This window comes from Hyla sarda, chromosome 6, assembly GCF_029499605.1.
Source record: "Hyla sarda isolate aHylSar1 chromosome 6, aHylSar1.hap1, whole genome shotgun sequence".
NCBI classification, from domain to species: Eukaryota; Metazoa; Chordata; class Amphibia; order Anura; family Hylidae; genus Hyla; species Hyla sarda.
Genome location: NC_079194.1, coordinates 256,117,116 through 256,144,480, shown reverse-complemented (window position 1 = coordinate 256,144,480; position 27,365 = coordinate 256,117,116). Strand labels below are relative to the sequence as shown.

General features: G+C 42.0%; 2 protein-coding genes across 6 annotated transcripts in view; one reads left to right on the top strand and one right to left on the bottom strand.

Moving 5' to 3' along the window:
* LOC130276956 (pre-mRNA-processing factor 39-like) overlaps window positions 1-27,365 on the bottom strand; it is a 90,223-nt gene that overhangs the window by 51,763 nt on the left and 11,095 nt on the right. Inside the window, exon 1 of one of the 5 annotated variants that reach the window (XM_056527030.1) lies at window positions 718-854. The exons of 1 other annotated variant lie outside the window; for it this stretch is intronic. In XM_056527030.1, the coding sequence (XP_056383005.1) occupies window positions 718-757 (40 nt within the window). In that variant the 5' untranslated portion in view covers window positions 758-854. Of the gene's footprint in view, window positions 1-592; window positions 855-27,365 lie in introns of those variants that run through there. 3 more of the 5 variants (XM_056527033.1, XM_056527032.1, XM_056527031.1) reach the window with 3 other exon arrangements.
* On the top strand, window positions 771-26,611 carry LOC130276955 (uncharacterized). Its single transcript, XM_056527029.1, has 2 exons — window positions 771-856; window positions 22,582-26,611. Exon 2 carries the CDS (start codon window positions 22,592-22,594, stop codon window positions 26,279-26,281), a length of 3,690 nt encoding a protein of 1,229 aa, XP_056383004.1. The 5' UTR covers window positions 771-856; window positions 22,582-22,591; the 3' UTR covers window positions 26,282-26,611.

The window sequence follows — 27,365 nt, the reverse complement described above, 5'->3', positions numbered from 1 at the left end:
TGGAGTCTTCTCTCCTCTCTTCTCTTACCCGTGCAAGTGTGAACAGTGCCATGCATTACGGATATTTAATAACAATTATTACTTGTGTGTGCAAAAGGTTTCCATCTCTGTTAGAGATGAGCGAATTTACAGTAAATTCGATTCGTCACGAACTTCTCGGCTCGGCAGTTGATGGCTTTTCCTGCGTAAATTAGTTCAGCCTTCAGGTGCTCCGGTGGGCTGAAAAAGGTGGATACAGTCCTACGAAAGAGTCTCCTAGGACTGTATCCACCTTTTCCAGCCCACGGGAGCAGCGGAAAGCTGAACTAATTTATGCAGGATAAGTCATCAACTGCCGAGCCGAGAAGTTCGTGACGAATCGAATTTACTGTAAGTTCGCTCAGTCATCAGAGACTGGTGGGGGGAGTAAATGATGTTCTGACTGCAGTGTTTCCCAACCAGGGTGCCTCCAGCTGTTGCAAAACTACAACTCCGGGCATGCTGGGAGTTGTAGTTTTGCAACAGCTGGAGACACATTGTTTGGAAAACACTGTCTTACTGGTTATATTAATAAGCAGCTGCTAGGAGATTGCTGTAAAGCTGTAATCCTGACCCCGCAGCATCATCTATATATACATTATGAATGGAGTCTTCTCTCTCCTCATACACGACCTCCATTACACTTCTTCCCCGGCCGGGGGGTTATGGTGGAGAACTGCCCTCATGGCCTCCAATCACCTGCAGAAAACCCGGACCGGAGCCTCCACTTCTCCGCCATCTTGGCTGCGTGACGTCACTCAGGCGGCGCCGTCGGCGGTTGATGACGTCAGAGAAGCTGAAGTGGTTATGAGAAGTGTAGGCGGCGCAGTGTGCTGAGGTAACTGGCGGGATGATGGTGTGATGTGTTCTTATGTATGGCCGAGCAATCTGTCCTCTTCCCTGTGTATATAGAGGAGGATGGATGTCATGTGTTACTGGGGGTGGGGAAGGGATAGGGCGCAGTGCACACTGCTAGGAGCAAGTGATGCGTTATTGGCACGACATCTTATTATACATACATGGATTGTGCTCAAACTAGTTATGAGGCAAAAATATGAAAAAAAACTTTCATCATTATACGTGTCCTTTAACCCCTAATTTTATTTTAGCATTTTCGTTTTTTCCTCCTCTCCTTCTGAAACCCATTACTCTTTTATATTTCCATCCACAGACCCGTATGAGAGCTTGTTTTTTGCGCGACCAAATTGTAATGACATCACACCTTTTACCATATAGTGTATGGCAAAACCAAAATATATATATATATTATTTATGATGGGAAATTGCAAAGAAAACCACAATTTTACAAATTTTGGAAGGTTTCGTTTTCACACTGTTCACTTTACAGCAAAAATAACATGTTCTCTTTATTCTGTGCGTCAATATGATTAAATGGGCACTGTCACCAACCTTTTTTTTTTTTTTTATATGTTGTACTTATGTACTACAAGATATCTCTAATATACTTTGATTTATTATAATTTTTTATTTTTTTGATTAAAATTGTTTATTTTATATTTGAAAACCGGCCACTAGGGGTCTCCCTCCTAGTAGCCGGCTGCAGCCTGCCGTGACGTCACAACTGAATTAGGACTGATGCCGGCCGGGCAATTGGTCCTAATTCAGTCAGCCAATCAGCCTGCGCTCACTCCCTGCCTATCAATCAGACAGGTGGTAGAGAGCACAGAGGATGCGGCTCCCTGGCCTCGCACGCTGGCCCCGCCTCCCGGCCTCAGGACTGCCCTACACTTCGGTAAGTGATTTTCAGGGTGGGGGGTAGAGCGGGTTGTGGCCGTAACAAAGATATATTGTTTTCAACACAGGGTGCCTCCGATTGTTTCACCACTACAACTCCCAGCATGCCCTGACAGCCAATGGATGTCAGGGCAAGCTGGGAGTTGTAGTGGTGAAACAGCTGGAGGCACCCTGTATAGATGAACTAAGGGCGGAAGTCGGCCCCCCCAGCAAGCACGACGTCACTGATGCAAAGAAGTCTGCCTGGTAAGTGAGCATACTACCAGGCAGACAAAAAGCCATTTTTAATATAGTAAAAAAAAAATTAAAGGCAGGGAGGGGGTTAGGAATAGATGGGCAATAGGCAGGGACAGAAAAAAAAAAAAAAAAAAAAGGATGGTGGGAGCTACCCTTTACAGGGGTACTCCACCCCTAGACATCTTATCCCCTATCCAAAGGATAGGGGATAAGATGTCAGTTCGCTCTGCACGTAATGACGGGGGCCGGAGCATCGTTACGTCACGGCTCAGCCTCCTCAATACAAGTCTATGGGAGGGGGCGTAGACTTGCATTAAGGGGGCGGGCCTGATGTCATGAGGGGCAGAGCCATGACGTCACGCTACTCCGTGCCCTGTATCGCCCGTCATTACTGTACAGTAATGATAGCGCGGTGCCGCAGCGGCGATCCCGGGGGTCCCCAGCAGCGGGACCCCGGCGATCTGACATCTTATCCCATTTTATCCCCTATCCAAAGATGTCTAGGGGCGGAGTACCCCTTTAACACCCATGTTTATATACTTTTCTATTGTACTGCTTTTAAAAAAAAACATGAATAATTTTTTTTTTTTGACAAAATAGGTATTTGACCACCTATTACTTTCTTTTTTTTCATATATATATATATATATATATAATATACAGAGCTGTATGAGGGCTTATTCTGCGCCATGCTCTGTAGTTTTTATCAGTACTTATCAGTATTTATGTGACTTTAAAAAAATGTAATTGCTTTTTATTAAAGGGGTACTCCACTGCCCCAACGTTTGGAACATTTAGTTCGGAACGCTGGGTGCGGGGGTCATGACGTCACACCACACCCCCTCATTGTAAGACTAAGGGAGGTCGCGTGTCATCGCGAGGGTGTGGCCGTGACGTCATGACCCCCGCACCTAGTGTTCTGAACTAAATTTTCCAAATGCTGGGGCAGTGGATTACCCCTTTTAAATATTTTTGGAATGTGATGTGACAAAAAAGCAGCACTTTTAGACTTTTTTCTTTATGTTTACGCCATTCACCGTACAGGATAATTGACATATTGCGATAGTTTGAACATTTACGCAGGCGCTGACACCAAATATGTTTATATGTATTATTTTTAACGCTGTTTGGAGTAAAATGGTGGGAAAAGGGGCGATTTCAATATTTATTGGGGGAGGGGCTTTTTCACTTTTTTTTTTTTTTACCCCACTTTGTATGTTCCCATCGGGGATTATTTATAGCAGTCATTGCAAATACTGTTCACTGCTTTACATATGCATAGCCCTGATCTGTTATCGACGATCCTCAGAGGAAAAGACCCCGGGAGTGTGGCGGAGGCAGGTGAGGGACCCTCCTTCCACTATCTTAGCTGATTAGATCCCCGCATTCCATCTGATCAGCCATTAGAAGCATCCCATTGACGCAGATACTGTGATCAGTAATGATCAAGGCACCTGAGGGGTTAATGGCGAACATTAGCATGATCGCTGATGTCCTCCATTACCGGCGAGTCCCTGGCTGCCAATTGCAACTGGGACCTGCTATGCATGAAGTGAGCGCAGCTCCTGTGCTTGCTTTATGTATAGGACATAAATGTGCGTTCTGGTGCGTTAAAGGGGTATTCTGGTGGAGACCAAATGTTTTCAAAACAACTGGTTCCAGAAAGTTAAACAGACTTGTCAATTACTTCTATTTAAAAATCTTAATCCTTCCAGCACTTATCAGGTGCATTATGCTCCAGAGGAAGTGCTTTTATTTTTGAATTTCTTTTGTCTGACCACAGTGCTCTCTGCTAACACTTCTGTCCATGTCAGGAACTGTCCAGAGTAGGAGCAAATCCCAATAGCAAACCTCTCCTGCTCTGGGCAGTTCCTGACATGGACAGAGGTGTCAGCAGAGAGCAATGTGGTCAGACTGGAAAGAAATATACAGCTTCCTCTGGAGCATACAGCAGCTGATAAGTACTGGAAGGATTAAAATTTTTAAATAGAAGTAACTTACAAATCTTCCAATATGAAGGAAAAGACAGTGGAGCACTCACCAGGTAATCTTCAGTCAGAGGCCTTTATTGTAGAAGATCTTACAGGTACATGCAGGGAAAGAAGATGGTGAGGACGTGGGGGTACACTGAACCGCGACGGACCGTTTGCGCACCGAAGCGCTTCGTCAGACCGGTGTATGATGACGTAAAGGGAAGGGGAGTGTTATATAACAAGTGAGGGATACACAGGTAAACTTAACCCTCTATTAACCAAAGTGACTGTGCAAAACAATACATCAATGTATAACACTTAACTAACCTTTTCGTCCAGCAAGTGATCTCTTATATATTTCAAGGAAAAGGAAGCTCTTTGTTACCGGATCAATTCGATCCCTTAGAGTAGCGCTACTAATACTGATAATATTACTTACGACAAAGCGCTAGCTTCAAACTTATCATTTAGGCCAAGTGGGCCTGTGGCTTCGGTACGAAGAATCCAAAGAGCTTCCTTTTTCAATAAATCTTGTTCTTTAGTATAACCTCTTTCAGGGATTTCAACTATATGGGAGACAAGGCGCGGAGCTCCTATCCCCATCTTTAGGGATCTCATATGCTCTCTAACCCTATGAAATAGGGGCCGTATTGTCTTCCCTATGTAGAAAAAAAACTAGGGATGTCCCGATACCATTTTTTTAAGACCGAGTATGAGTACCGATACTTTAATTCTAGTACTCGCCGATACCAATTACGAGTACTTTTATTTTAACCCCTTAAGGACCCAGCCATTTTTTGCACATCTGACCACTGTCACTTTAAACATTAATAACTCTGGAATGCTTTTAGTTATCATTCTGATTCCGAGATTGTTTTTTTGTGACATATTCTACTTTAACATAGTGGTAAAATTTTGTGGTAACTTGCATCCTTTCTTGGTGAAAAATTCCAAAATTTGATGAAAAATTTGAAAATTTTGCATTTTTCTAACTTTGAAGCTCTCTGCTTGTAAGGAAAATAAATATTCCAAATAATTTTTTTTATTCACATATACAATATGTCCACTTTATGTTTGCATCATAAAATTTACGTGTTTTTACTTTTGGAAGACATCAGAGGGCTTCAAAGTTCAGCAGCAATTTTCTAATTTTTCACAAAATTTCCAAACTCACAATTTTTCAGGGACCAGTTCAGGTTTGAAGTGGATTTGAAGGGTCTTCATATTAGAAATACCCCACAAATTACCCCATTATAAAAACTGCACCCCCCAAAGTTTTCAAAATGACATTCATTCAGCGTTTTAACCCTTTAGGTGTTTCACAGGAATAGCAGCAAAGTGAAGGAGAAAATTCACAATCTCCATTTTTTACACTTGCATGTTCTTGTAGACTCAATTTTTGAATTTTTACAAGGGGTAAAAGGAGAAAATGTATACTTATATTTGTAGCCGAATTTCTCTCGAGTAAGCACATACCTTATATGTCTATGTAAAGTGTTCGGCGGGCGCAGTAGAGGGCTCAGAAGGGAAGGAGCGACAAGGGGATTTTGGAGAGTGCGTTTTTTTTTAAATGGTTTTTGGGGGGCATGTTGCATTTAGGAAGCCCCTATGGTGCCAGAACAGCAAAAAAAAAAACCACATGGCATACCATTTTGGAAACTAGACCCCTTGAGGTACATAACAAGGAATAAAATGAGCCTTAATACCCCACAGGGGTTTCATGACTTTTGCATATGTAAAAAAATTAAAATAAAATTTCACAAAAAATGTTTCCCCCCAAATTTCACATTTTTGCAAGGGTTAATAGCAGAAAATACCCCCAAAAAATTGTAACCCCATCTCTTCTGAGTATGGAGGTACCCCATAAGTTGACCTGAAGTGCACTGCGGGCGAACTACAATGCTCAGAAGAGGAGTCATATTTGGCTTTTTGAGAGCAAATTTTGCTCGGGGGCATGTCGCATTTAGGAAGCCCCTATGATGCCAGGACAGAAAAAAAAAAAACACATGGCATACTATTTTGGAAACTACACCCCTTGAGGAACATAACAAGGCATAAAGTGAGCTTTTACCCCCCACTGGTGTCTGTCAGATCTTTGGAACAGTGGGCTGTACAAAATGTTTAATTTGCACAGCCCACTGTTCCAAAGATCTGTCAGACACCTGTGTGGTGTAAATTCTCACTGCACCCCTCATTACATTCCGTGAGGGGTGTAGTTTCCGAAATGGGGTCACATGTTTTTTTTTTTTTTTTTTGCGTTTGTCAAAACCGCTGTAACAATCAGCCACCCCTGTGCAAATCACCTCAAATGTACATGGTGCACTCTCGCTTCTGGGCCTTGTTGTGCGCCCCCAGAGCCCTTTGCGCCCACATATGGGGTATCTCCGTAGTCGGGAGAAATTGCATTACAAATTTTGGGGGGCTTTTTTCCCCTTTACCTCTTGTCAAAATGAAAAGAATAGGGCAACACCAGCATGTTAGTGTAAAAATTTTATTTTTTTACACTAACATGCTGGTGTAGACCCCAACGTCACCTTTTCATAAGGGGTGAAAGGAGAAAAAGACCCCCAAAATTTGTTAGGCAATTTCTCCCAAGTACGGCGATACCCCATATGTAGCCCTAAACTGTTGCCTTGAAATACGACAGGGCTCCGAAGTGAGAGCGCCATGTGCATTTGAGGCCTGAATTAGGGATTTGCATAGGGGTGGACATAGGGATATTCTACGCCAGTGATTCCCAAACAGGGTGCCTCCAGCTGTTGAAAAACTCCCAGCATGCTTGGACAGTCAACGGCTGTCCGGCAATACTGGGAGTTGTTATTTTGCAACAGCTGGAGGCTCCATTTTGGAAAGAGTGGCGTACCAGACGTTTTTCATTTTTATTGGGGAGGGGGGCTGTGTAGGGGTATGTGTATATGTAGTGTTTTTTACTTTTTATTTTATTTTGTGTTAGTGTAGTGTAGTGTTTTTAGGGTACAGTCACACGGGTGGGGGATTACAGCGAGTTTCCCGCTGCGAGTTTGAGCTGCCGCGCAAAATTTGCTGCATTGCAAACTTGCATCCTGATACTCACTGTAAGCCCCTGCCCATGTGAATGTACCCTGTACATTCACAGGGGGGGCCTCCAGCTGTTGCAAAACTACAACTCCCAGCATGCACAGTCTATCAGTGCATGCTGGTAGTTATATTTTTGCAACAGCTGGAGGCACACGGGTTGGGAAACACTGAGTTAGGAAACAGACAATGTTTCCCAACCAGTGTGCCTCCAGCTGTTGCAAAACCACAACTCCCAAACATTCTCAGGCATGCTGGGAGTAGTAGTTCGGCAACATCTTTAGAGCCAGATGTTGCCGAACTACAACTCCCAGCATGCTTGGAGTTGTAGTTTTGCAACATCTGGAGGACTACAGTTTGCAGGACACTAATACAGTAGTTCCCAATCTGTGCCCTTCCAGATGTTGCAAAACTACAACTCCCAGTATGCCAAAACTGTCCAGGCATGCTTGGAGTTGTAGTTCTGCAACATCTGAAGGGCCAGATGTTACAGAACTACAACTCCCAGCATGCCTGGACAGTAAGGGCATGCTGAGGATGTGTAGTTTTGCAACATCTGAAAGGGCACAGTGGTCCCAAAACTGTGGACCTTCAGAAGTTGCAAAACTGCAAGTCCCAGCATGCCCAGACGCCAAGGGCTGTCTGGGCATGCTGGGAGTTGTAGTATACAGGGTCCCAATACAGCAATGCATGTCGCTTTACGGCGACGTGCATTGCTGTAAAGGGCCCGACCGCGGCTGAAGATCCACTCACCTGTCGCCGCCGCCGCCGTCTTCATCGCCGGGATCCGGGTCTTCAGGGACGAGATAAGTACCGGGGCCGGGCCCCAGCACTCCCCCGTCCCCCGCCGCGTCCTCCGGTCTAGCTCCCGTCCTCTCCGGACTTCAAGGGGCCGGGCAGGGCGAGAGGAAGTAACCGCTCCCCCCCGAGATTGTTCGGTTAGTTAACCGACGGATCGTAGGGAGTAGGAGGAGGTGGCAAGCTTGCCACCTCGCTCCTATTCTTTAGCATGGTCCTGGCTGTCTGTGACAGCCGGGATCATGCAAAATTACCGGGCGGTCGGGTCCCAGAGACCCGATCAGCCCGGTATGGCCGCAGATCGCTACATGGCCCCCCTCGGCGTTTGCCCTGGATGCCTGCTGAAGCATTTCAGCAGGCATCCGGTTCCGATCTCTACCCGGCGCGCGGCAGGGACCGGAAAACGCCAGGACGTACGGGGACGTCCTGGGTCCTTAAAGCCCAGGGTGCGGGGACATCCCCGTACGTCCTGGGTACTTAAGAGGTTAAAGGGAATCTGACACCAGCGTGACGCGTTTCTGGCGCTGGTTACCATGCTGACATGTGAGTCCTTGTTGTGTGCAATGGAGGCGGCTGCTGTAATATGAACCAAGATTTCTCTCTTCTCCATTGGACAGAACAGGGAATTTGCATTGACGGTGAGACCGATGACCACATGATGAGCAGCGGCAGAAACCGGGTCACCTGCACTATCTACCTATAGATTCAAGTTAGTGCAGGTGACTCTGCTGTAAGATTGTCTTTAATAGTAGGTAGTATCCCCTTGCAGACATTAGCAGCAGCCCCCCTTGTAGACAGCAGCCCCCCCCCCTTATAGACTGCAGGCCCCCCTGTAGACAGCAGCCCGCCCCCCGTTTAGACAGCAGCAGGGCTCCCCTTTAGACAGCAGCAGCAGGGCCCCCATTTAGACAGCAGCAGCAGGGCCCCCCTTTAGACAGCAAGCCCCACTGTAGACATTAGCAGCAGCACACAGCTCACCTGCGGCTGTCCTCCGTCGGGTGCTACCGCTCCACTGCCCCGTTTTTCCGTCCTCCCATCCGCATCATGGCGTCCTATGGAGGAGCATGTGACATATACGTCACTCCGCTTCCTCCGTAGCGTTACGCTGGGCGCGGGGGAGGAGGCGGAGTGACGTGTGTGTCACATGCTCCTCCATGGAACACTATGAAGCGGACGGGAGGACCGGAGAATGGGGCAGCAGAGCGGCACCAGGTATCGGACATGGTATCGGGGACATTAAACGAGTCCCCGATACCATATAAATGGCTAGTATCGGCCCCGATACCGATACCACGGTGACCCCGTGTCATATCAGGTCGGTCTCGGCATGTAACTCATGCCGGGACCCGGGGGCTAATAATGCCGCGTCTAAAACGAAAGTAAAAGCTTCCTGGCTGCTCAGTGGGGCTGATCGGGACCACTGCAGTGAAAATGCGGTGTCCCAATCAGCTAGGACGCTAGCAGAGATCCTCTTACCTTCCTCCAGCGTGTCCGTTCGGCGATTGATTGCTTCAAGCCTGAGGCTTGAGCAATCGACCGACGATAACACTGATCAGTGCAAAGCTATGGCTTTGCAGCGTATAAGATCAGTGTGTGCAGTGTTATAGCCCCCTTTGGGAGCTATAACACTGCAAAAAAAAAAAAAAATTAATAAATGTGATTTAACCCTTTCCATAATAAAAGTCCAAATCACCCCCTTTTCCCATAAAAAACAACATGTAATTAAAAATAAATATAAACATGTTTGGTATCGGCATGTGCGTAAATGTCCGGACTATAAAAATATATCATTAATTAAACCGCACGGTCAATGGCGTGTGCGCAAAAAAATTCCAAAGTCCAAAATAACATATTTTTGGTCACTTTTTATATAATGAAAAAATGAATAAAAATCGATCAAAAAGTCCGATCAACACAAAAATGGTACCGCTAAAAACCTCAGATCACGGCGCAAAAAATTAGCCCTCATACTGCCCCATACGCGGTAAAATAAAAGTTATAGGGGTCAGAAGATGACTATTTTAAACGTATTAATTTTCCTGCATGTAGTTATGACTTTTTCCAGAAGTACGACAAAATCAAACCTATATAAGTAGGGTGTCATGTTAATTGTATGGACCTACAGAATAGAGATAAAGTGCCATTTTTACTGAAAATGTACTGCGTAGAAACGGAAGCCCCCAAAAGTTACAAAATGACGTTATTTCGTCGCACAGTAATTTTTTTTTTTTGTTTCGCCGTAGATTGTTGGGTAAAATGACTGATGTCATTACAAAGTAGAATTAGTGGTGCAAAAAATAAGCCATCATATGGATTTTTAGGTGCAAAATTGAAAGGGTTATGATTTTTAAAAGGTGAGGAGGAAAAAACGAAAATGCAAAAACAGAAAAACCTGCGGTCCTTAACCCCTTAAGGACCCAGCCCATTTATACCTTAACCCCTTAACGACCCGGCCAATTTTCACTGTAGGACCCGACCATTTTTTGCAATTCTGACCACTGTCACTTTAAGCATTAATAACTCTGGGATTCTTTTACCTTTCATTCTGATTCTGAGATAGTTTTTTCGTGACATATTCTACTTTATGTTAGTGGTAAAATTTTGTCGATACTTGCATCATTTCTTGGTGAAAAATTCAAAAATTTGATGAAAAATTGAAAATGTTGCATTTTTTTTTTACTTTGAAGCTCTCTGCTTATAAGGAAAATGAATATTCCAAATACATTTTATATATTGATTCACATATTCAATATGTCTACTTTATGTTTCCATCATAAAGTTGACATGTTTTTACTTTTGGAAGACATCAGACGGCTTCAAAGTATAGCAGCAATTTTCCAATTTTTCACAACATTTTCAAAATCGAAATCTTTCAGGGACCAGTTCTGTTTTGAAGTGGATTTGAAGGGCCTTCATATTAGAAAATATTCAAAATGACATTGAAAAGGTTTAACCCTTAACCCCACATGGCATACTATTTTGGAAACTACACCCCTCAAGGCACGTAACAAGGGGTCCAGTGAGCCTTAACACCCCAGGGATAATAGGACAAAATGACCCCCAAAATTTGTAACCCCATCTCTTCTGAGTATGGAAATACCCCATGTTAGGATGTAAAATGCTCTGCTGGTGCACTACAATGCTCAGAAGAGAAGGAGTCACATTTAGCTTTTGGAAAAGCAAAATTTGCTGAAATGGTTTTTGGGGGGCATGTCCCATTTAGGAAGCCACTATGGTTCCAGGACAGCAAAAAAAAAAAAACACATGGCATACTATTTTGGAAACTACACCCCCTTAAGGCACGTAACAAGGGGTCCAGTGAGCCTTAACACTCCACAGGTGTTTGACGACTTTTCTTTAAAGTTGGATGTGTAAATTTTTTTTTTCCACTAAAATGCTAGTTTTCCCTCAAATTTAAAGTAAATGTAATTTTTTTTACAAGGGGTAATAGGACAAAATGCCCCCTAAAATTTGAAACCCCATCTCTTCTGAGTATGGAAATATGTGTGGATGTCAAGTGCTCTGCTGGCGCACTACAATGCTCAGAAGAGAAGGAACGCCATTGAGCTTTTGGGAAAAAAATTTTGGGAATGGAAGTCAGGGACCATGTGCATTTACAAAGCCCCCCGTGGTGCCAGAACAGTGGACACCCCCCCCCCCCCCCCACACACACATGTGACCCTATTTTGAAAAGTACACCCCTCACAGAATTTAATAAGGGGTGCAGTGAGTATTTACACCCCACTGGCGTTTGAAAGATCTTTGGAATAGTGGGCTGTGCAAATTAAAAATTACATTTTTCATTTTCACGGACCACTGTTCCAAAAATCTGTCAGACACCTGTGGGGTGTTAAGGATCACTATACCCCTTGTTACGTTCCTAATGCAGAGGAATAAAAAACACAAGAGGTGCGCCCCTAGTGAGGACTGTTTGGGGAGATAAATCAGGGTGAATCAAAAGATGGGTCCTTACCCTTGGGTGTTGCGCTCAGAGCACAACACCTGCAGTGAATGAGAAGCAGGACAGCTGCCACGAGGAACTTCCCAGGGTGACGTCAGTCTCACCAGTAGCAAGTTATATGGAGAAATGAATGGAAAAAGAGTTCCTCTCAATGACAGCGCTGGTCCAGGATAGAATGAAATTGTTTTATTGTATACAGTGCAACGCGTTTCGATCCCGAACAGGGATCTTCATCAGGCATAGTGTACATACTGGAAAATACTTGCTTTTATAAGACAACAACTGAAAAAAAATAAAAAGAAGGGCGATGACAACTTCCGGAGTGCCGTAGAAGCCGTGTGCAAAAAACATACACATTAATAAAACTAAAATAGCATAAAACAATTGAATAAATAAGTAAAATAATTGTAATGAAAGGCCTGATATATTGTCTAAATAAAAAACAATATAATACATTTATTTAATTAAATAAAGTGCTGAGTGCTATGATATAAATCCACCAGTAGATGGCAGTGTGTAACAGCTGAAGTAGAGACGTTTACCATGTTTATGTACATTATCAGGCTAGTACAGGGGAGAGCGAGCGGGGATATAACGATCGCTTTAGAACAAGCGCATATCCCGGGATGTATTCAAGAAATAAGGTAAGGAAAATAGGTAAACTGTCAGGGGCATTAAATGAAGCATATAAGTATGAATATATTTGGATTAGTTGAAAGTGTATTTATTGTGTTTGTTTCCAAGGAATGAATGGGATAATTTTACAGTATCACTTCTGAGAGTTCATTAAGTCCATCCGGAACTAAAGTACCCATTCGATATATCCAATAAATGTATTTTATTTTCAACTGTTCAAAACGATTTGAGATATGTGTTGGAATTGCTTCTATGGGTGTGATGGTTATAGGATGCTGGACATCAGGATGAGATTGTGCGCAATGCCTGGAGACTCCATGTAATAAAAATGTATTACGGATATTATAACGATGTTTAATAGATTATGGAGGGGCTGCGTGGTGCGTCCTACATATTGTAGCGAACAGATACATTGTATAACATAGATAACATGGTCTGATTGGCAGGTTAATCTAGTTTTAATGTTAAATGTATCTCCCGTTTTTTTAGAGGTAACTGTTGTAAGGCCATGGGTAATTTCTTTGCAACAAAGACAATTCCTTTTATTGCACTTGATGTTTTGACGGTGCTGCCGCAGTTGGCTGGGTGCCAGAAGGCTCTTTAAGTTTGGTGCTCTTCGGAAGGTAATTTTCGGTTCTTTTGTCAGGGAGTTTTTCAGGTAGGCATCTTGATTTAATACTTGCCAATGTGATTGAAAAAAATTTCTGATAGCTGTAGCATTATTATTAGTATTATTATTAAAAGTGGTGATAAAATTCCCAGCAAATTCCTTGGTTTGCTGTGCCTCACTTATTGTCTTTTTTGGTAATAGGCATTTCTTCTGGTTCAAGACTTTAGCTTTATCGAATGCATCATTGGTAATCTTTGATGGATATTTTTTAATTTTACAGCGGTTCTTCAGTATGCGAGATTGGGCAAAGAAATCCTTATCTTTGGTACAGTTTTTTCTGATCCGCCGATACTGGTTAAATGGAGTGTTATGGATCCATTTTTTGTAATGATTGCTAGTAAAATCGAGGTAACTGTTTGCATCTACTGCTTTAAAATTAGTGTAAGTAAAAAATGAGCATTCATCATGAGAAATACATAGATCTAAAAAAGTGATGGTGTTGGTATTTGATTCCATGGTAAAAGAATTGCCCCAGTCATTACTGAGAGTCTCAATGAGCAATGTATCATCAATGTACCATTGTTTCTTGCACTCATTCTGCTACCAGTAATATGGTCCATTACGTTGATCTGTACCTTCAAGAGTATGTAGTTAAACTCCCAAGTCATCTCCGTGACTCCACACATCTCATTGAATCTCTTTTGGACATGACTTGGAAACCCGGATGGTTATTAATTACCTGCGATGTCACTGCACTTTATAGTAATATTCAACATATTAAAGGGTTTGCGTGCGTACAGGAGTTTTTGGATTCAGATCCCACTTTGTCCCTTTCACACAAACAGTTTTTAATCAATGCTCTTAAATTCATTTTAGAGAATAATTTTTTTACCTATAATAATACAGTACACCACCAGGACGTCAGCACGGCGATGGGTCCTTCAGCACGACGACCTGCTTTTGCTAATCTTTTTATGGGAGCTTTTGAAAATCATTTTATCTGGGATAATCCCATTTTAAGTCCTCACATTATTTTTTATCGTCGTTTTATAGATGACCTGTTCTTTATCTGGGATGGTCCCGTTGGCTCTGATACATTGCTCATTGAGACTCTCAATAATAACCACTGGGGCAATTCTTTTACCATGGAATCAAATACCAACACCATTACTTTTTTAGATCTATGTATTTCTCATGATGAATGCTCATTTTTTACTTACACCCATTTTAAAGCAGTAGATGCAAACAGTTACCTCGATTTTACTAGCAATCATTACAAAAAATGGATCTATAACATTCCATTTAGCCAGTATCGGCGGATCAGAAAAAACTGTACCAAACATAAGGATTTCTTCGCCCAATCTCGAATACTGAAGAACCGCTTTAAAATTAAAAAATATCCATCAAAGATTATCAATGATGCATTCGATAAAGCTAAAGTCTTGAACCAGAAGAAATGCCTATTACCAAAAAAGACAATAAGTGAGGCACAGCAAACCAAGGAATTTGCTGGGAATTTTATCACCACTTTTAATAATAATACTAATAATAATGCTACAGCTATCAGAAATTTTTTTCAATCACATTGGCACGTATTAAATCAAGATGCCTACCTGAAAAACTCCCTGACAAAAGAACCGAAAATTACCTTCCGAAGAGCACCAAACTTAAAGAGCCTTCTGGCACCCAGCCAACTGCGGCAGCACCGTCAAAACATCAAGTGCAATTAAAGGAATTGTCTTTGTTGCAAAGAAATTACCCATGGCCTTACAACAGTTACCTCTAAAAAAACGGGAGATACATTTAACATTAAAACTAGATTAACCTGCCAATCAGACCATGTTATCTATGTTATACATATATAGTTACATAGTTAGTACGGTCGAAAAAAGACATACGTCCATCAAGTTCAACCAGGGAATTAAGGGGTAGGGGTGTGACGCGATATTGGGGAAGGGTTGGGATTTTATATTTCTTCATGAGCATTAATGTTATTTTGTTCCAGGAATGTATCTAATCCTGTTTTAAAGCTGTTAATTTTTCCTGCTGTGACCAGTTCCTGAGGTAGACTGTTCCATAAGTTCACAGTTCATATGGTAAAGAAGGCGTGTCGTCCCTTGAGACTAAACTTTTTCTTCTCCAGACTGAGGGAGTGCCCCCTCATCCTTTGGGGGGGGGGGGTTTAACCTGGAACAGTTTTTCTCCATATTTTTTGTATGGGCCATTTATATACTTATATACATTTATCATATCCCCCCTTAAACATCTCTTCTCAAGACTAAACAATTGTAACTCCTTTAATCGCTCCTCATAGCTAAGATGTTCCATGCCCCATATTAGTTTAGTCGCGCATCTCTGCACCCTTTCCAACTCCACAGTGTCCCTTTTATGAACAGGCGACCAAAACTGAACAGCATATTCCAGGTGAGGCCGTACCAATGCTTTATAAAGGGGGAGTATTATGTCCCTGTCCCTTGAGTCCATGCCTCTTTTGATACATGACAATATCCTGCTGGCTTTGGAAGCAGCAGCCTGACATTGCATGCTATTCTGTAGTCTGTGATCTACAAGTACACCCAGATCCTTCTCTACCAGTGACTCTGCCAGTTTAATCCCCCCTAAGACATACGACGCATGCATGTTATTAGTACCCAGATGCATAACTTTACATTTATCCACATTGAACCTCATTTGCCAAGTGGATGCCCAGACACTTAGTCTATCCAAGTCATCTTGTAACTTATGCACATCCTCTATAGACTGTACCGTGCTACAAAGCTTGGTGTCATCTGCAAAGATAGAAACAGAGCTGTTAATGCCATCCTCTATATCATTGATAAATAAATTAAACAACAGCGGTCCCAGTACTGAACCTTGGGGTACACCACTAATAACCGGGGACCAATCAGAGTACGAATCATTGACCACCACTCTCTGGGTACGATCCATGAGCCAGTGTTCAATCCAGTTACAAACTAAAATTTCCAAACCCAAAGAACTTAACTTACCTGTCAGACCCTCTATGAAGGGCAGTATCAAATGCTTTGGCAAAATCCAGAAACACTATATCCACAGCCATTCCTCTGTCAAGGCTTCTACTCACCTCTTCATAAAAGCAAATTAGATTGGTTTGACAACTTCTATCCTTAGTAAACCCATGCTGGCTATCACTTATAATACTATTATCCCCTATGTATTCCTGTATGTAATCCCTTATAAGTCCTTCAAACAATTTACTCACAATGCACGTTAGACTTACCGGTCTATAACTGCCTGGCGAAGACCTAGAGCCCTTCTTGAAGATTGGCACCACATTCGCCTTGCGCCAGTCCCTTGGCACAATACCAGACACCAGAGAATCTCTAAATATCATGAACAGGGGTACAGATATTACTGAACTTACCTCTCTAAGAACTCTTGGATGTAGTCCATCTGGCCCTGGAGATTTGCTTACATTTATATTACTTAACTTACCTTGTACCATCTCTACATTAAGCCAGTTCAGTACATTACATGATGTGTTACCAGCACTGACCTGGCCAATGTCAGCTCCTTCTTCCTTAGTATATACAGAACTAAAGAACCCATTCAGTAGCTCCGCCTTCTCTTGATCGCCTGTGACAACCTCCCCATTATCATTATTAAGGGGTCCTACATGCTCTGTCCTTGGTTTTTTTTGCATTTATATATCTAAAAAAAATATTTAGGATTAGTTTTGCTTTCTTTGGCCGCCTGTCTCTCATTTAGAATTTTTGCTGTTTTTATTACATTTTTACAGATTTTATTAAGCTCTTTGTACTGTTTAAATGTTATAGCTGACCCATCAGATTTGTATTTTTTGAAGGCTATTTTTTGTTGTTTATTGCTCTTTTATCATTTGTCAGCCATGTAGGATTTAGTTTTAATCGTTTATATTTGTTCCCCTTTGGTATATATTTAGCTGTATAGTTATTTAGAGTTGATTTAAAGATGTCCCATTTACCTTCTGTATCAGTATTTGAGAACACCTCCCCCCAGTCTATGTCCTGTAGTGCAGCCCTCAGCCCAGGGAAATTTGCCTTTTTTAAAGTTATATGTTTTTGCCTTCCCCGCCTGTCTTAGTTTTCTACATTTTAAATCAAAAGTAACTATATTGTGGTCGCTATTACCAAGGTTTTCCCGCACAGTTACATTACCAACCAGCTCTGCGTTGTTGGAAATGATCAGATCCAACAAGGCATCACTTCTTGTTGGGTCCTCCACAAACTGGCCCATAAAATTATCCTGCAATAAATTTAGGAATTGTCGCCCCTTTGAAGTTTTAGCCAACCCCGGACCCCAATCTATATCTGGATAGTTAAAATCTCCCATTATTACCACTGTACCTGCCCGGGCGGCCCTCTCTATTTGTTTATAAAGCCGAACTTCTATCTCTTCAGTGATATTAGGGGGTCTGTAGATTACACCAAGTATTATTTTTTCAGTATTTCCCTCCTTTTGTAATTCTACCCACAGTGACTCCACCTCCTCAGAATCATCACACACTATGGCATCGTTCACACTGACTTTCATACCACTTCTTACATACAGACAGACTCCACCACCTTTTCTGTTCATTCTATCCTTGCGAAACAATTTAAACCCCTGCAGATTGACAGCCCAGTCATGCGAGGAGTCCAGCCATGTCTCAGTGACCCCAACTATATCAATATGTTCCTCCAGTATCAAGGCCTCAAGCTCCCCCATTTTATTTGCTAGGCTTCTGGCATTTGTGAACATACACTTTACATTTCCATCCTTTATGTTATTGGGGTTAATGGAATTCAAGGGTGTAAGTTTTATTTTCTTATGAAGCTTATTCCTATTAACTATTCTAACCCCTCCCTCCGCTCCAGTACAGATACAATGTATCTGTTCACTACAATATGTAGGACGCACAACGCAGCCCCTCCATAATCGATTAAATAAACATCGTTATAATATCCGTAATACATTTTTATTACATGGAGTCTCCAGGCATTGCGCACAATCTCCAGGCATTGCGCACAAGGACTTAATGAACTCTCAGAAGTGATACTGTAAAATTATCCCATTCATTCCTTGGAAACAAACACAATAAATACACTTTCAACTAATCCAAATATATTCATACTTATGCTTCATTTAATGCCCCTCGCAGCCATTTATCTCTTTTAACTGACAGTTTACCTATTTTCCTTACCTTATTTCTTGAATACATCCCGGGATATGCGCTTGTTCTAAAGCGATCGTTATATCCCCGCTCGCTCTCCCCTGTACTAGCCTGATAATGTACATAAACATGGTAAACGTCTCTACTTCGGCTGTTACACACTGCCATCTACTGGTGGATTTTCATCATAGCACTCAGCACTTTTTTATTTAATTAAATAAATGTATTATATTGGTTTTTATTTAGACAATATATCAGGCCTTTCATTACAATTATTTTACTTATTTATTCAATTGTTTTATGCTATTTTAGTTTTATTAATGTGTATGTTTTTTTGCACACGGCTTCTACGGCACTCCGGAAGTTGTCATCGCCCCTTTTTTTATTTTTTTCAATTGTTGTCTTATAAAAGCAAGTATTTTCCAGTATGTACACTATGCCTGATGAAGATCCCTGTTCGGGATCGAAACGCGTTGCACTGTATACAATAACACAATTTCATTCTATCCTGCACCAGCGCCGTCATTGAGAGGAACTCTTTTTCCATTCATTTCTCCGTATACCTTGTTACGTTCCGTGAGGGGTATAGTTTCCAAAATGGGGTCACATGTGGGTATTTATTTTTTTGCGTTTATGTCAGAACCGCTGTAAAATCAGCCACCCCTGTGCAAATCACCAATTTAGGCCTCAAATGTACATAGTGCGCTCTCACTCCTGAGCCTTGTTGTGCGCCCGCAGAGCATTTTACGCCCACATATGGGGTATTTCTGTACTAAGGAGAAGTTGTGTTACAAATTTTGGGGGTCTTTTTTTCCTTTTAACGCTTGTGAAAATAAAAAGTATGGGGCAACACCAGCATGTTAGTGTAAATTTTTTTCTTTTTTTACACTAACAAGCTGGTGTAGACCCCAACTTTTCCTTTTCATAAGGGGTAAAAGGAGAAAAAGCCCCCCAAAATTTGTAGTGCAATTTCTCCCGAGTACAGAAATACCCCATATGTGGCCCTAAAATGTTTCCTTGAAATACGACAGGGCTCCGAAGTGAGAGAGCTCCATGCGCATTTGAGGACTAAATTAGGGATTGCATAGGGGTGGACATAGGGGTATTCTACACCAGTGATTCCCAAACAGGGTGCCTCCAGCTATTGCTAAATTCCCAGCATGCCTGGACAGTCAGTGGCTGTCTGGAATTGCTTGGAGTTGTTGTCTTGCAACAGCTGAAGGCTACATTTTGGAAACAGTGGCGTACAATATGTTTTTTTGGTTTTTTTTTTTATTGGGGGGGGGGGGGCGGTACAGTGTAAAGGGGTGTATATGTAGTGTTTTCCCCTAATTTTGTGCGGCGGAAAATTTGTCGCAACTCAGACTTGAAACAGGAGACTCATTGTAACACCCCCCCTCCCCGGTGTGAATGTACCCTGTACATTTACATGGGGGAACACCTCCAGCTCTTGCAAAACTACAACTCCTAACATGCGTTGACAGACCGTGCATGCTGGGAGTTGTACTTTTGCAACAGCTGGAGGCACACTGGTTGAAAAACCTTCAGTTAGGTCCTGTTACCTAACCTCAGTATTTTCCAACCAGTGTGCCTCCAGCTGTTGTAAAACTAAAACTCCCAGCATGTACTGATTGCTGAAGGGCATGCTGGGAGGTGTAGTTTCGTACCTCCAGCTGTTGCATAACTACAACTCCCTGTCTGGGCATGCTGGGATTTGTAGTTTTGCAACATCTGGAGGGCTACAGTTTAGAGACCACTGTATAGTGGTCTCAAACTGTAGCCCTCCAGATGTTGATAGTCAACTACTCACCGGCTTCCGTAGGCTCCATGAAGCCTGCCGCACGTCATCGCCGCCGGGGGTAAGTGACCTCCGGTGCCGGTCACCATCGGTTCCCCGGCTCTGCCCGGACTACAGTGGGTGGGGAGCCGAACGTTAACCCCCCCGATCTGCTCAATAGCAGGGAGTGCCACCTCACTCCTATCCCTTCAGGGGGATCGTGGGTGTCTTGGACAACCCCTATCCCCCTTATTTTCCGGGTCACCGGAGATCCGTATGACCCGGAATTGCCGCAAATCGCCTGTGTGAATATGCTGGCGATTGCCGACATGGGAGGTCCCTGGGCATTGGCACGGGATGCCTGCTCATAGATATCAGCAGGTATCCCGGTACGATCCACACCAGGCGTACAGGTACACCCTTGGTCCTTAAGGGGTTAAGCGAACACGAATTCCAGTATAATGGGGATGCTGACTGAGCTGGAGAGCTAGAGTCTCAATGGCCAAAATATCAAGTGCACAGTATGCAAATAGGTAACATTTAAAGTGCAAATGTGCATATATAGGTAATCAGAAATTCAGATGCTACTGCAATACTAGGCTGACTGTTAACCAATACTAGGCTGACTGTTAACCAATACTAGGCTGACTGTTAACAATAATTACAAGTGAACAATATTGGTTAGCAGAAGTTGATACCAACTTCATCATTCCCGGACAAAGCGGAGCAAAACGCGTTGTAGTGTGAGGTGGGGGAACATTGGATAAGGCTACACTATTTCTTGTGGTTGGTACCAACTTCTGCTGAACTATATTGTTTACTTGTAATTATTGTTAACAGTCAGGCCTAGTATTGGTTATATTGCAATAGCATCTGAATTTCTGATTACCTATATATGCAAATTTGAACTTTAGTTGTTACCTATTTGCATACTGTGCACTTGATATTTTGGTATAATCAGCATGTGTATATCCACTTCAGTGCTACCACCACGGTTACTATTATTTATTATAGGAGATAGCCTATTCGTATCCCGTATGAATTAGCTGTGTCATATTCATATTGTTAAATATATCTACTTTGTGTTCCCCCACCACATGTTTTTATCATGTCTATGTGTATATATGTTTTTTAGGGGTGGGATTCTTTTTGTTGTTGTAATATTTTTTTGTATACTCAATAAAAAAAAAAAATTTGTATATTATTTGTGTTTACCTCATTACATATATGGGGTAAGGTTTTGTAGGTTTATTATGCTTTAGGTTTCTTTGCCTCTTTATATTAATATGAGTATTGGTGGTCTGACTTATGTAGGTGTTGTCATTCATAAAAGTACCTAGGGGGAATACCTTGCCTGAGTTCAAAGTTTTAGAGGATATCCAATCTAGCTTAGGATCAAGAACATTATTAAAGTCCCCATAAAAGTATATTTCATAATTATCCTTATTTTTAAGATCTGTTAAAGGACAACTGCAGCGGCATTACACTTATCCCCTATCCACAGGATAGGGGATAAGTGTTTGATCGCGGGGGGTCCGACCGCTGGGACCCCCCCCGATCTCCCTAATGGGGCGCCGCCATAAGCGCTCATGGTCAGCACTAAGGTGCGTAGCGTCGATCTAGGGGTCGACGATGATGCCCCGTCTCCTCCGTCCCAATACAGTTCCATGGGGGATGCGGGGAGGCACGAATGCTGCCTCCCCACCTCTCCCATAGAGATGTATGGAGGAGACGTGACGGCCGCAACTTTATGCTGCGGCTGGCACGCCCCCTGCACGGGAGAGCCGCGGCCCCATACAGGAGATCGCCGGGGGCCCCAGCGTTCGGACCCCCCGCGATCAAACACTTATCCCCTATCTTGAGGATAGGGGATAAGTGTTTGTAACGCTGCAGATGTCCTTTAAGGAGTCAAAAACTTTGGTCGTGAAGGGGGGGGGGACGGCATAATAAAAAGCAAGAATAACTTTTTGGGAATTCCAGAATAAAATCTACCCCTTCCATCAATAACTTTAGGGAGAAAAACAAAATCTTGTATTCATCTTGAAATTGCAGTCCTTAGTAAAATGGGACTCCAAAATGCAAACAGTGGCAGGGAGATGCCTGGCAATACAGACAAACACATAGCATCTTTTGTTTTTCTCTCTCATTCCTCTTTCATTCAAGGTTGTTATTCTAAACACCATAAAGAATTTTCAAAAAGTGGGAAGAAGGGGGGGAAAAAAGCCCCCCCATCCTGTGGAGGATTTCCTCCTATCCCCTCCCCCTCTGCTTGTCTCATGGGCCACAGACCACAAAATTCTAATCTTTGTTGCTATCCAAACACCACCCCCCCCCCAGCCCCCAAACCAGACATCCCTCCCTCCCGCCCCTGCCAAAAACCCAGCCTCTATTCATATTACCAAATCAAGAGCTCTCCTCCACCTTCTTGCTAATTCTAATACCCCTTATTCTTCAACCAGACACTTATTGGGGAGATCTAAATAAGAACACTTGATTAAAAATAATCCTTAGTTAGCCAGAAATAACAATGACAATTTTATCCCTGCTGCAGACAGTTGTTTCTTTACCTCTCTTTTTTTGTTTTTAATATAGGCAAATCATCATGTCAAGGTGTGTTGTAAAGCATTGTTCTTCCTCAACGAGGAAGCGTTGTCCTAATGTAATTCTTCATACTTTTCCAAGAGAGCCTGAAAAGATCAAGCTTTGGCTATACCTAACAGGACAATATGGTGCTGACCTGGATGACATGGTTATAAAGGTATACCTTGGAAAAGTAAATGACTCGTATAGGATGTGTTCCTTACACTTCACACATGACAGTTACAACTATGATGGTTATCGGAGGACTTTAAAAAGGGATTCCATTCCTACTGTTTTTAATATAATAACACCATCTACAGATACATCTTCAGTATCCTCAACTATTCCAGTAGTGTCTAAACCATCAAGCTCTTCAGGTGAACAACAAATCCCCTCTGCTCCATCTGCCGACAGCCAGAAGTCTTCTTCCTCTGGCACAGTTTGCACATATCAGGTTCAGTTTAATCCAAATGCATCCTCACAACCCACCATTCAGCAAATGACTTTAGTTCCTGTGGTTCCTCAAAAGGTTTTTCTTCAAGCATGCGGAATTAGTCAACAACCTAATTCAGTAGTTAGTGTCACATCACCATCAGTAACTATTCAACCAATTGAAACCACTATGTGTAAGGCCACACAAATGCATTCTGCCTTGTCTGGGGTAAGTCAGCAATCACCGGCATCAAGTCCTTCTACCTTGGCTCCAATGACGATACCATTATGCATTACACAGAGTAAATCCGCCGTCTCATCCTATGATGGTCAACTGGAACAACTAACACCTGCTAACTTGCAGCAAATATCTTCAGCCACTGTCACATTTCTGCAAAAACCTTCTTCTGTTGCTCCAAATTCCAACTTGCCTTTGGATACCAAGCTCAGAATAGAAGCTACATCTTCAAGCACTAAAACTGTATTCTCCACCTTAACTTCCTGTCCAAAAATATCCTTATCCCCAGCACTAAGTCCTGTAATCTCTACAGCTGCATTTAACAAAACTCAAAATGCTCAACCAATCAATATTCCTTTGACTGTTAGAGAAACAAAGCCATGCTCCATGACAGTTCTTCCAATTTCCAAAGCTCCATCTTCTACCACATCCTCCTGTCCAATAATATCCTTATTCCAAGCACCAAATCATGTAATCTCCACCTCGGGAGTTGATAAGTCTTCCTATAAGAATATGACAACTCCACCAAACAGTATTGCTTTAGCAATCGTTCATGAAACAAAGCCATGCTCCAGGACTGTTCTTCCAGTTTCTGAAAATATGTCTTCTGTAACACAACAGCCACCAACAACTACTGTTTTGGCCCAGAAATCACATCCTATATCTGTTGTCCATTTTCCAGATAAAGCACCAACCTCACAAACTGTAATTCCCGATTTTCTGCCACCATCAAAGAAAAGAAAATTGGAAACCAGTGCTGCATCCTCTGGTAAAATCCATGTGCCTAACCCTTGCATAAGCCAACCATCTGTTAATGCAGGTAATCATTATTTTGTTTCAAACAATTCAAGGGTTCAAACAAATTGTGTGACTGAGAAGCCTTTAATGGTCGATAAAGGTGTCAACACTGATTTCCTAACAAATAGAAAAAGTTGCTGTGTTGGCACTTACCCAATGCATAGGAGAAGAAATGCAGGCACACAAACTAAAATCTATACAAAACATCGTAAAATTATGTGCACCTTATTAGTTCCAAATGAGGAAACTGATGACTCATCAGTAACTAAAGACAACCCAGAAGACACAGAATTTAATGAGCCGAGTCCTTCCAACTTGAGTAATGGTCACCATGATCTAAGTGAAGATTTGGAAACCGTTAATTTAAATCTTGTTAAAGTTGAAATTGTATCAAATTCTGAGGTGGATGCATATGTACCTACTGCTTCAGATATAGAGCAAGAATTCCATATTAAAGAAGAAATTGGTACTTGTGCAGTACAAACTCATTTTAAAAGTAACTCTACAATACCAGATTTTGGCATCAATACACTGAAAAAAGAACCCAATATAAAAACAGAAGACGAACAATTTCCAATTTCTATGTTTTCACAAGACACCACCCACTTTGTATCACAAAATCCCAAAATTGAAAGGATTTCACCTATTCCATGTGATTCACTGACTGCAATTTACAGAAATCCAACATCATGGGAAACATCTGCTATACAGACTGATGATGAACTAGGGGATCCAAATGACTCCTCATTCCATATCAATGAATTAAGTGAGGATGAGGATGAATCATTTTTAGTTCCAAGTGATGCAGAAGATGAAGATGACATAAAACATGTCTTCCAGGACTTGGATTCCCCAGTGGAGAATCTTGTTGAAGAAGAAAAGTATATTGTGTTTGAATCCTGTCTTAAGAAACTGATAATGATGATACCGTGTAGATCCGAAACAAAATGTATGTCACCACTCACTCAATACAAAAAGGAAACTGTTGGATCATATTTGTCAGTAGAAGCTCGTTGCAGTTCTGGTCATACAAGTTTACTGTGGGAAAGCCAGCCAAGACATGGATATGAACCCTTGGGAAATGTTCTGTTATCTGCCGCAGTGCTATTTAGTGGTTCCAGTTTTGTAAAATCCCAACATATGTTTAAATTGCTCAATTTAAAATCAATAGACAAAACTACCTATTCTAGAAATCAGTCTATGTACCTGTTTCCAGCCATCAGTCATCACTGGAAGGAGGAACAAAAAGCAGTCATTCAAAGTGTCCAGGAAATGCCACTTTGTTTGTCAGGAGATCAACAACTAGACAGTCCTGGATTTTCTGCCAATTATTCTACATACTCTTTGATGGACGTGGCCAGCAAAAAAATTTGTTCCCTCTCTGTGGAGGCGGTGACTCCACAAATGACATTGGAAGGCCTTGAAAAAATAGGATTACAAAAGACTATGGAGGAACTCCAAACTATGAATGCTGATGTGAAGATGATTGTTACAGACAGAAGTATTGCTGTTCAAGAAATTCTAAAGGACAGTTACCCAGATATTGTACATAAAATAGATCTATGGCACCTATCCAGATCAATTGGCAATGAAGTGTTAATGGCTGCAAAACATAAAGACTGTGAAATCTTATATCAATGGGTGGAGGCCATCAGAAACCATCTTTGGTGGAGCTTGTGCACTTGTTGTAAAAATCCTGATTTGTTAATCCAAAAGTGGAAATCAGTTATTCATCATGTTACCAATGTTCATGAATGGGATGGTGATGGTGATTGTAGAGGATGTCATCATCCACCTCTCCCAGAAGAAGTGGTGAACAATACAAACTGGTTGGAGAAAGATTCAGCCGCCCATAAGCAACTTAAAAAAATTGTAGAAAATACCAGTCTCTTAAAGGACTTAAAACAGCTGTCCTTCAATTGTCACACAGGAGAGTTAGAGATATACCATAAAACATGCCTTAAATATCATCCAAAGAAGGTACATTTTTTCATGGACTCTATGGAAGCACGTACACAACTTGCAGCCCTTGACCATAACAGAAACGTCCATATTGTTAAGGAAATGGTTAGAAAGGCTTCAAGTGGAGAAGCACATAGTAGATTGATGCAGAGACTGGAGGGCTCCAGAGGTCAAAAGTTATGGATTGTAAAGGCATTGTATAAGCCAGCTTGCCAAAATTTTCTTTTTGACATTCTGAATGATGTCATAGCATTTGTCAAAGAAGATAAAACATTTTGGTGACCCTACAGTTAAGGGTTAACAAGCAAGAGGTAGTTTTGAAGCATCAGTTATTTATCTGGGTGTTGATTTATAGACAAATAATGTATTCTTAAAATAAAAAAAAAAATGTGACTGTTTTAACTTCCAAATTTTGAAATATCTGTTTTACAGTTGTTGCTGTAACTATTTGCAGTTCTTGTACCAAAATATTTCTAACGTAATTATTAGTGGTACTTTTTTTTTAATGTAAATTTCTTTATTGTTAAGATAACAAAATAGTCTTGCCACTGTTTTCATTGGGGACTACTGAATTTCTGTGTTTTAACTTTACATTATGGCTAAAAGAAAATGTGGAAATCCTTTTCTCTTTGTATCCTTGTAAGTCCATATCTAGTGGTATAGTCAGTAATGTTGGGGAAAGACACCACAAATAGCTGGTTTCCTAGCCCAAAATTTTTTTTCCAATAAAATGTAACGTATATACTCGAGTGTAAGCCGAGTTTTTCAGTACTGAAAACGCCCCCCTCGGCTTATACTCGAGTGAACTCTCCGTCTGTCAATCCCTTCTCAGTGGTCTTCAACCTGCGGACCTCCAGATGTTGCAAAACTACACTCACTCCCAGAATGCACGGACAGCCATGGCTGTCCGGGCATGCTGGGAGTTGTAGTTTCGCAACATATGGAGGTTCGCAGGTTGGAGACCACTGATGAAGGGATTGACAGGCGGTGATGATGAAGGGGGGGGGGAATGATGACGGGGGTCTGGATGATTACAGGGGTGGATGATGACATGGGGGGATGATGTATTTCCCACCCTAGGCTTATTGTCGAGTCAATAACTTTTCCTGTTTTTTTGGGGTGAAATTAGGTGCCTCGGCTTATATTCGGGTCGGCTTATACTCGAGTATATACAGTACATTTAATAACTCATTGGAATCACCAACTCCTGGATGGAGATTGTTGGCCATGAAGAAGAGTGTATTCCAGCATGTGTTAGGATACAGTTTTAGACTGGCTGCAGACAGTTATATTCTTCAGGAATATGACAAACGGAACAGTTTTCACTTTACCCCTTGCTATGGCACTCTGTACCCCATGCCCTTTG

Coding starts and splice junctions, on each gene's coding strand:
- LOC130276955 (XM_056527029.1), top strand. CDS start 22,592: ATGTCAAGGTGTGTTGTAAAGCATTGTTCTTCCTCAACGAGGAAGCGT.